Source organism: Trachymyrmex septentrionalis, unplaced genomic scaffold (assembly GCF_001594115.1).
Source record: "Trachymyrmex septentrionalis isolate Tsep2-gDNA-1 unplaced genomic scaffold, Tsep1.0 scaffold51, whole genome shotgun sequence".
Lineage (NCBI taxonomy): Eukaryota > Metazoa > Arthropoda > Insecta > Hymenoptera > Formicidae > Trachymyrmex > Trachymyrmex septentrionalis.
The window spans coordinates 3,918,808-3,929,923 of NW_017305683.1; the positions used below are offsets into that span (position 1 = coordinate 3,918,808).

The following is an 11,116-nucleotide window of genomic DNA, read 5'->3' on the forward strand; positions in this document are numbered from 1 at the left end:
GCAGTGGCAGCGGCAGCGACGACGACGGCGACGGCAGTGGCAGAAAGGGTTGGGAGCGGGGGATAGCGAGGGAGGAGGAACGCGCAGGGGGGGCATTCGTTGGCGGCGGGTGTAGGTATACGTTCGGCCCCTACGACGCGAGTGCGTAAGATACTACGAGAGAGAATACTGAGACGGAGAAAGACGTCACGGCGTTTGTGCGAAGGAGGGAGACAGCGTGATAGCGGAGTGGATAGAGGGAGAGAAAGAGCAAGAGAAAGAGAAAGAGAAAGAGGGAGAGGGAAGAAGAAAGAAGAAGAAGAGAGGAGGAGACCACTTCGGACATATATGCGGTGAGAATTCGCGCCTCCTGTCTCAGTGCTTGACAGGCCGGCAAGCTCTTAAGATCCATCGGGGTTCTACCAGTCCGTCACCTGAGCCATCGCTGCCCACGCACTATCACGCATCATTCTTCACAATTGTTCTCCACCTAATTTTTTGGTGATCGGCATCCTCAAACGAGGGTGAAGCTGGTTGGCACGAGAAAACTGGTACCCGCAGTAGTAGCAACTCAGTGGTGTCAGCCAAAAAAGTCAGAATAACCGGAAGTGGACAGGAAGGAAGAATCGAGGAATCACGCCGACAAAGTAGGATCAATTGATGAAGGTCGAGATAACCAGTTCGGATTTGGCGCCATGACATCCGAAGCGTGTTTAATAGAAAATAGGATCTGTCACTGAACCCTACAGACCGTACAGCACGTTTCGGAACGACAGCCAAACTGGCGCTGAAACCTGAAGGTCACGAGGATGCAGCCGGCTGCATGATTGTTCAGGACACCTTGCACAAAGTCCCGTCGAGACCCTCAAGTGCCTTGTGATTCTCTCTCGCTGTGATTGGTGTGCGTGAGAACGGTTTTGGTGAACCCCCATAAAGTGGAGCGGATCGCTCGGAAAATATACCGGCGATTCTTTCTCTCTCTCTCTCTCTCTCTCTCTCTCTCTCCCCCCTCTCTTTTTTTTCGTTCTCTCCCTCTTTCTCGATCTAATCGCATCTTCTGCGTAACCGAGAAGACTGGAGCTTTCCACGGAGTTAATAAATTTGTGACGTAGGACGGAAGAAAGCGAAACTGGATCGTGCAGATCGCGATCGTGATCGAGGCCGGTCGCCTAGTTCCGGCGGAGTACCGACTTCAGGACACGATAAGGGGACCAGGCGGCTACTGGAAGTGGAGAACGTATGGTTGCGTAAGTTCAGGAAGAAGCCGGCGCTGCGAGATAAACGACGAAGAAAGAGACTTTCTTCGCGAATGAGACCGGGGTTACACGAAAATAAGTAGAAGTGGAGAGTATAGAAGAATCGCGTGAAGAGAAGGAAGAGACTTTCTGTAATCGCGAGGGAGGCCATCTCGAAAGGGGAAAATATAATATAATATAAACAGAAAGGGAGGACATAGTGCAGGGATTATCAGAGATCAACAAAGAATTCGTTTCAATAGGGGAAATTAAGAGAAAGTTTTAAGTCTTGTCTTGAGGAGAGACAAGGACTTGGCGGGAACGACGATGCCATTGATCATCTGATCGTTCCTTTCGCGACGAAAGCCGATCGTAGAGCTTGATCCGACCAAGGGCGACCTTGAACAAGATGGTCACGAGGGCGCTGCTATTACTCTCGCTGGTTCTCCTCGATGCCTTTGACGCGCCTGGCATCGAGAGAACCCACGTCCGGCACTTGGCGATGGCCAGTAACGCCTGCAACGCCTGTAGGATGCACGAGGAGATCCGCGCGCTTAGTTTGGAAGCGATCAAGGAGCAGATCCTGAATAAGCTCGGCTTGAAACAGGCGCCGAATATGACGGGTCGAGCTCTGCCGAGGATCCCGCCGATCTCGAAGCTGATGGACATGTATGGGATGCAGGCCGATCAGCCTTTAGAGCCCGGTATCACACACCACGAGGAGATCGACGAATACGCCGCGAAGACGGAGAGTGTCTTTGCCTTAGCGCAGCCTCGTAAGTTTCTTCTTCCGTTTCCCTCCTTCTGTATACAGAATGTCCCATGAAGTGAGAAAGAGGGTAGACTGATAGGATGGATACAACATAATATCATTTTATTTTATCTCGTAACATTTTCCCATATTTTGTTATCATTTCCTAGATATAGCTCGTTTTCAATCTTTCAATTCCATGAAACACTCTGTATTGTTAAATGTAATCATTTTGTAGAAATTTTATGTGTATCTTTATAATTTACAAAAATTATTTAGAAATTAATTTCTATATTTATCTCTGTGAGAAAAATGTTGGTATGGATTATTCACAGTAAATCTTTTTATCAAGTCTAATAAAAGTTAAAAACTTGAATTTTTTTAAAACGATTTATCTTTTAAATACAATTTAGGTTTTATTAAAAATTTTGTATATTTTTTTATTGCGGTATATCTCAATGTTAAAGAATAAAAGAATACTAATTCAATTATATACAATTTGAAATTTTATCATACATACACTGTTAGAAATGCTTCCTTTACACTTGTAACTGAAGCTCCTGATTATGAACAAAATTAAAAGTAATGAATGATTTAATTGAAAACCAAGTTACAGTAGTTAAATATAATAAACATTATAGTGTACATTAAATTTTATATACATGTACACGAATATACTTTTAAGTTATAAATACCTACATTAAATTTAACGCGATGTCATGAAATTAAAATTCAAACTGTGTAACTTAAAAGTATATTAAATTTCGAGAAATTTTTAACAGTGTAACTCGAAAAGAAAATCTTTTAAATGTCAGAGCACTTAAGTTCACTTAAATCTGTGAGAAGCATTACTCTAGCACGGTATTTAATTAATGTATGCTCTCGCAATGCAGTACGCATATAGTATTGAAAATTGTTTGCAACAAAATATCAACGTATGCGCTGTGTCGCGATTCTTTTCGTTTTTTTTTGCGAGATGTTTAGTCTGATTGCACGATTGCAAAACCTCGTTGTGCGTATCTTAGCAAAAGGTAGCGTTATCCCAAAGATCATGCCAGCCAGGCGCCAGGTTCGCTCAGAATTAATTACCGCGAGTGGTAATATTTCATACACGACACCGATCATGTTTTCCTTGGCAACATCAAGTAAATTAACCTCAGCGAGACTCGGCGATCCGTCCGGCGTGACTCGCGTATGTACACGCTCTCGCATGCAACATTGTGCATACACTGAATTGCATCGTATCATCGCCGCTGATGAGCATCTTGTAACTTAATAGTGTCGAAGTAACAATTACATAACTGGCGCTCACATCCGACATCCGTTGCTGTTAACTCTACGATTTACCAGACGAGTACTGTATAACTCGCCTGCTGCACGCATGCAGCTTCCTTCTATTTGTATTCTTTTATATTTGAAAAAAATATACAATACGAATCGTATACGGAATGATAAAAGATTGAAACAGAATGAAATTAAAAAACAGAAAGATTCTTCGTAATATCTAAAAGCATTCTAGGATTCGTAGGTTTCAAACTTTCATAGGTTCTTCCCAGAGATGGGAGGAATAGGAGGAATAAGTGACAGTCCGATGACGCAAGGTGCCCGGTATCACGTAATTGGCGGATTGTATGATTTATTATTGATTGCTACCAAGGTGTACTAAAAATTAGAAATTCTACCACGGCAATCAGATGAAAGTGAAGGTCAAGGATACCATGTTTTCGGGGACACCCTGTATGCGCTGCGTGCATAATATACACTTGTTAAGGAGCAGAAGGAGCTCCAAACGGTCCACCGCCACACGAGTCCCTCGGGCGAAACTGTCTTCGAGCCACTTGCCGCTAAGCACGTAATAGTAGCGGTAGAACCGCAACCTGTTATTAAGGCCCCCGTGTTCGCGAAAAAAGAGAGAGAGAGAGAGAGAGAGAGAGAGAGGGGGAGAGAGAGAAACGAAAAAAGTAAAAAAGAGGAAGGGGAAGAAACAAAATAAGATCAACGACCTGCTTAGGAACTCAGATCGGCAAGGGAGGCCGATCGTGGTCTCGCTAACCGCAAGACTGGCGTGCTTTCTTTCTGGGCGAATCTGAATTTTTTATAAGCGTAATATGCCCCGAGCACGATGGTGAGTTCACCGGCGCGGCGCAGCGTGGTGCGGCACCGGCCGTATTGTGGCCGATTATCGCGTATCGCGCGATTACAGACACTTTGGCATTCCGATAAAGCGTTAACTTATTATTATCTATATCGCCGTCAATTATAGCTTTATTTTCCAGCGCTGCAATCGGGATACGTGAATCGAGATCGAAGTTCTTGTACTGAACTCGCCTTAGATCGTAGATCGCCGTCGCATCGGGCGGATTACTAATTGCAAATGTTGAAGGCTCATTTGCTCGTAACGATGATAAGGCTGAAATTCCTCATTTTTTTCTGCAAAAGATAAACCACAGAGAAACAAACACAAGTTGTATAATTTGCTGTTAGTAAATTAAACTAGTGGTGAAAAAGTTTTTTTTCCATCGCATATCTTTATCGTTTTCTTTTTCATCACATAAATAATTATTACAATTTTAATTTCTATATATATATATATATATATATATAACACAATAACTATATTATAATTTTTACTATCACATAAATATTCACAGTATTTTGCATTTAGAGTTAAAATGAAAAAAGAAGTTTATACAGACATAAGTTGTAAATAATTATTTCAAATGTTGTGATTATGGAATAGAATACTTAATAAATTATTTATCAAAGAGTGAACTCCCTCTAAAAAAGTAAGTGAAAAGAAACTAGAAAAAGAAAGAATTGCTTATCTCGAAAAGTATAGCAGCTGTACTATTTATAGACAGCATTTATCTGTAACTAGCTTCTATGCTCTATTCTACTGTTCCAAATCCTTTACTATATCTTCCATTGTACACGTTATAGTATGACAATCGACATCGTACGATTTGCTTCCTAAACTGATCTTGCGATATTGCAGCAGTCAAAAATAAGTGTGCATGTATTAGGTTAAGTAAAAAGTCATCGTGTTTTTTTAAAAGACATCTATCAGTAAAAACCGCAATTACTTTCTTACCAACAATATAAATATATCTTGATAGAGTAAAGTTTCAGCTTTAAAAATCTCTTTTTTAAATTATACGATACGACAATTTTTAATGGAGTTATGAGCAATTAAAGTCAAAATAATTCTTTTATTTAATCCGCGATAACTCAGTAATCAAAAGTCGTAGGAATATATTAAAAAAAAACGATTTTGTAGGGAAAGTATCAAGCTTTCACGATAGGTAATCGAAAATTTTCTCAAATTCGTTTTGGACACGTTACAAATCCACAAAGTGAGAAGAAAATTTTTCGTCTTTTTCAGCTCGTAGTTTTTGGTATGTAAAAATTATCAAACTCATATAAACTTAAAAAATGTGATAAGCTTTTAAAAGTAGAGATTTCAAGCTTTAAAACCCTTTTTTTAAATTTGAATTTCATTCATTATTGACGAAGATATTGTATATACAACTTTGAGCTAAAAAATACGCGATGACTTTTTACTCAACCTAATATTTAGCATTACCCAGATAACGAACGGCGAAGCGCCAACAAGAGTTCAAAAGTTACGCCCACTGCCCAGCAATATCGGTGAGATTAATAGCCGGAACGATTTAATGGAAAAAAAGAAAAAAATATGCATAATATAGTTGTGATAGTATGTTCTTAACGTACCGAGTGCGTGCGTAAAATGCGCGACATGCATTGCAAACGTTCGGAAGCGCCGTCTCTCGATATCGGTTCGCTGTCACTGTCGCCACTGTGGAATAGAATTTGGAATAGAAAATAGCATCGAAAGTGCAAAAAAAATGAATGACTAACTGGTATCGCATTTACGACAGGTTATCGGGAGCGACCTCTTGTCTCTCCGTCTGATCGTTCGTCTTGATCCCCCGCTGTAGGGAACAATTTTTGAAAATCCGTCCTTATGAACTTTTTTTTGCATACATTTTTGTTCTCGCCTTTCTATATTCGTCTGCGTTGCTTGACGAAAATCTTCGTCTGGTTTTGGAATATGGTACATCGATAACATTGATGTTTGTAAGATTTTTAAAAATTTATTTTTACAGTTTCTTTTATTTTTATCTTGTTTTCTCTTCTTTTATTTAGATTTATTTTTATCTCTTCTCTTTATGTTTTATCGCTTTTATTTCCGAAATAAATTAAGGTTTTTTTTTTTATATAAATGTCAAATAATTATGTTTGATTGACATTCGTTATGTGTTTATAATAAATATATGAAAATAATTTGGAAAAAATTAAAAATTTTATTCTAATTGCTTTTGCTGTGAACAGCATTTCTGTCGGATCAAAATAAAAGCGATAATTCATAATTATAGTATTTTTGTTGTATATCGTTATCAACTTACACTCAATTATTATTTTTATTGACAAATCACTTATAAGCGTGTATTAAGTGTATATATTATTTTATTTAGAGTATTTTAATCTTTGATTTTTATTACATCTTTTACTGTTGTTTTCGCACACATAATACACTTGCATATCGAATATTATTTATGCACTGTACGTTGCAACTATCATTGTTTTATTCAATTTTCTTTTCATTTAATCTTTTCCTTCTCTTATCTTTACTAAGCGCTCCTTATCCGCAATGCAATTTTTTTCTATAATAACTGCTATGTTTTTTTATTACAATGCAACGTTTTTTTATGTTCCCGAAAACGCATAATCTTCCTCTTTTATACTGTTATTTTCTATTATTGTTCTATTCAATTCTTTTTCATTTCTGTGTTATTCTCGACTGCTCCACGTTTTTTCTCGTACACTTCTCTATTTTTTCTATTTTTTTTCTATTAAAACTTTTCTTTAAATTTTTATACGTTTTTTTTTCTGCAGTTTGATATCTCTTGTAGCAAAAATGAACGGCGGTTTTTTAGCCAATGTCCTCGAGAGATCGGCCGATCACTCGATTGCCTCTCGTTGCATGATCAACTTATAAGTAGACAGGCATACGCGGACATATGTACGTGTACATGTATGTTATAAATGTAGCACATGAAGCATGATAAGTCATTGCTCACCAATAATCAACGCAAATCAGCGCTTTAAAGCAGTTTAAGGCAGTTTAAAGTGTTAATTTGCAATTGTTGGAAAAATTTCTTTTAAAATCTCTTTTAAGGATAATTATCACTAATTGTAGGGACAATTATTTCTAACTTACAACATTATACTTTTGTTTTAAAATTTTTATCACATAGCTTAAAGAAATTTTAATTTAAAGTCTTATAACGATTTACATTTCGACTATTATGTAAAAAAAAGAACTGTAAAATATTAAATAAATTAGTTTTAACTGAAAAAGGAATGTTAATTTGAAATTTCAAAAAAATTGTAACAGAAAAAATATCCTTGTATAACGTAAAAGTATTTTAAAATCTTTTGCACAATTGACAATTTTTGATATTAAAACTCCATATGACGGAACACATAGCAGATCTTAAAAATTTATCATGATAAAGACTCGCTGCTCTTTGTAGTCACCGGCGCGTAACTCCGATGGCACTGATCAAAATTATTCCTGTAGGAAATATAGCGCTCACGTTGGCCCGATAGTCACTGCAGACGCAATTGATTAACTGCCTTTTAAATATTTTTCTCGCATGTATCGCCGACGCATATTAAGACAATACGATAGGGGACCAATTAAGTGTATAAAAATGTTCAATGACAAGTATGTCGTATTGTGTAAATGAAGTTGATAGCCTTCAATGTCATAAATAGTAGCAACAGATTCTTTTTAGAACCATTTAAAAAAAAAAAAAGATTTACTGCACAAAAAAGCTCTGAATTTGAAATGGTGTTACATTTCGCATTACACTTCGGCGCGAGAAAGAAGAGGGTAAGAAACATTTCAGAAAACGTTAAATGTAACGTTGTTGCAATTTAATCACAAAGAGAACGCAAATGAGACACAATATATTAAGAGCGCGCTGCAATGTACCTATATATATATAAATCTCCATATGTGAAGAATCAAGCTTAATCTTTTCTAAACGAATAATAATTACTTTGTTATAAAAGTCATGTTTTTCAATGTCTTAATAGAAAAGAATTTTTTGCAATACTTTTAACCAGTTTTCTTCTTTCTCGAGAAACGAAGGAGAGAAACGCAAATTAATAGATGGAGATTGGCGAGTTTGAGATGGAGACCCGTCAGTCTCCGTCTATCTGCTCCTTAGAATTAAATATGGGCATTAAATATAGGCCTGTCGAATACCTACATAGATCACGAGAGATCACCAAGCTTGCAAACGCATACGTGTGCGAACGACGAACCGGCCTCCATCCGCAACGAAGGTCACGGCCGGTGCACAGCCTAGGTCAGGCCCATTGCCCATTATCGCGTTAAAGCTGTCTGTAGGTGACTGGCGGCAGTTAGGATCACATTATGCTGGGAGTCTAGTCCATGACTTAGCGCCCGGAGCTACTCTAGGAGGGCAATTTACTCTAGCCAGCTGGAGCGACGATTGTTGAAGGCGTCAGAGCAACTCGAAATTCATAGAGGGAAGACGTGGACGATCACTACAAAGAAAGATTACAGAATTAAATTTTGAAATATTTTTACACGGCATGTTGAATCGTTAAATGCATATTTTGTACGATTGGACGTACAAGGAATCGTTTCTCCATATTTTACATTTTATTTATATAGATAATCATTTCTAATGCTTTCAAAATATTCTGGTTTTCTAATAAAATTAATTGTCGCAGACGAATGAATAATAGAAAAATTTGAGTTGGATAACATGTTATATAGGTTTCCTTCCGTCCTTAATTTTAGTAAGTAAATCTTAGAATTTCTTTGTAAAAAAAAAACCGATTGCATCATGCGTTACCATTATATAAAAAGATAATACGTATCTAACTTATTAATTATTTTCGGACGTCGAATTTTTCTCCACGTGGATTCAAAAGTCAAACTTGCAGTTTTTTTTTATTGTAATTATCGTACAGACAATAGCGATATATACACGACAAAATGCTTATATAAGTACGCCGGGTTTATCGATGTCATTGTGTCTTCTATATTCTTATTGTAATTTATATTTGAGTATATAACAGCTCGTAATTCGATAATTAATCAGGGACATGACCTTACTGTAATTAAGAATTACTAAATACATCATTGCAGGCGATAATTAAAAGCTTTTAAAACCATTTTTCTTCTTCAAATTTTTACAAGACACGTCTGATATCGCAGAACGTTTCCGCGAATTGTACTGCGTCGATGCTACGCAATCTCTCTTTCGGTGCATAATATTTTATTCGATATCTTTTTATTGTCGACTTTGTTTTCAGTAAATAATTTTGCATTATAGTATGCATGGCCGAAACTAAATGAATATACTTAATACCTTTTGATAAATTACAATCTTCGTGATTAACCATATCAGTTTAATTTGCATCTATATACTTTTTTAATAAAAGAAAAAAAAATGTAAGTTTTGCGAGGTCAACATTTTTTTTTCATTCTTTTCTATTAAAAAAAAAAAAAACATGCGAATTGAACTGATACGGTTAATCAAAAAGATTACACATATATTTCTGTATATTGCACATATATACGGAAACGAAATGATTTGATCATGAAGTTGTAGGATTCTCTTTTTTAAAATGCACGTCTTTCAAAATGAAAGCGAAATTCAAGGAAATCTTAGGATTATATTTTCAATGTTGTGAACAAGCCTCGTCCACTGTTTACGCAAAGTATCTTTTACGTGATCGTAACTTTTGTCGTAACTACTCCTTGTCATCCCTCCTCTTCACCTCGCAAATCGTTAGTATCAACTCCCGCGCACCCTCTTGCCGTTCCCCGTCAGCAGCACTTCTACGTTACGCTTAAATCAACCTGTTTCAACAAAATTAGCAAATTTGTAATAGATATATATCCGATGAATAATGATAGCCCAGATAGTGCCACTGCGGTCAGCATACTCGCAGACAGGCGCCATGGTCTTCGCGGCGGTTCTCATTCGCTTCGGCCTCTTTCGCTCGGGAACATCGATATCGGTCGCGCACGGATCTCGATTTCTCAGAAAACTACACATCCTTGACGTTAGCTGAGACTGCTGCATAATTTTCATTCCTGATGCTTTGGATTTCATTCCCGATGTTACGATGATCTTTATGCTGTCGTGGCAATTGGAGCGAGGTGGATTTTTTTATTCGGGTGAATGCAAAAGGGTATTCATAAAATTGTTTAGAGAAACTATTATATGTTGGTCATAATCTTTGTTTTATATAGAATTCAGTTGAACAAAGTGATTCCGCAATGTTTCTCCTGTTGTCGTTTTTCCAAAATTTATGTGTAATCGATGAAAATTATTTTAATGACAATCGAATGGATTCGCCAAAATCGAATAAATCGATATCGATGAGAGGCGCTAAGAACGATCTATGAGTAATCTTTGCAGAGAAAACCAGTTTGTCATGTTCCTGTGTACAAGCGAGTATTAAAAGTACAAATATCACATCGCACGCCGAGGTGCATTTAAGGGCTACTACACTGTACTATTATATAATATAAAGTTCGATATGTGTTGCATGAACGCTCGTATATGATATCAAGTTGGATTTGATCACCAGGAAATATATATTAGAAGTGTTATTATTAGAATTTAATCCTACAGATAACGCAACATTAAATCATCAGACTGGCGTGCAATCTAAAATTACTAAATTGCTCTTTAGATTATTTTTAGTTTTCTACAACTTCTGATAATAATTAATCGATGATAAATATCTACCAATTAATGCATTAAATTGTACAACCACCAAAGATCGATTTAATCGTTCCTTCTTACTTTTATACTGTAATTCATTTATATTGAGAACACCGCTTCGTTTTAAATAAAGCAATTGTATACGGGAATCGATGCGCGATCGTCTCATTCTAATTTTCGGCAACGATCGGGAACCTTACGATTTTCTTCGAGAACCTGTTCTATCCATTTATTCGGCAGATTTACCTCGGGCAAGAAGACAATCGCAGGGTGGAAGAAGAAGAGGCGTTTCTAACTTTTTTCGCCTCTTGGCGCGCTAGAGGCCCCCCCCCCGCCCTCCCCCTCCC

General features: G+C 37.2%; 1 protein-coding gene across 1 annotated transcript in view; it reads left to right on the forward strand.

Annotated features, from left to right (window-relative positions):
• Positions 1-987: 987 nt before the first annotated feature.
• LOC108751720 (growth/differentiation factor 11-like) overlaps positions 988-11,116 on the forward strand; it is a 21,069-nt gene continuing 10,940 nt past the window's right edge. The window contains exon 1 of the mRNA XM_018492046.1: positions 988-1,990. Within this exon, the coding sequence (XP_018347548.1) occupies positions 1,624-1,990 (367 nt within the window). The 5' untranslated portion in view covers positions 988-1,623. The remainder of the gene's footprint in view (positions 1,991-11,116) is intronic.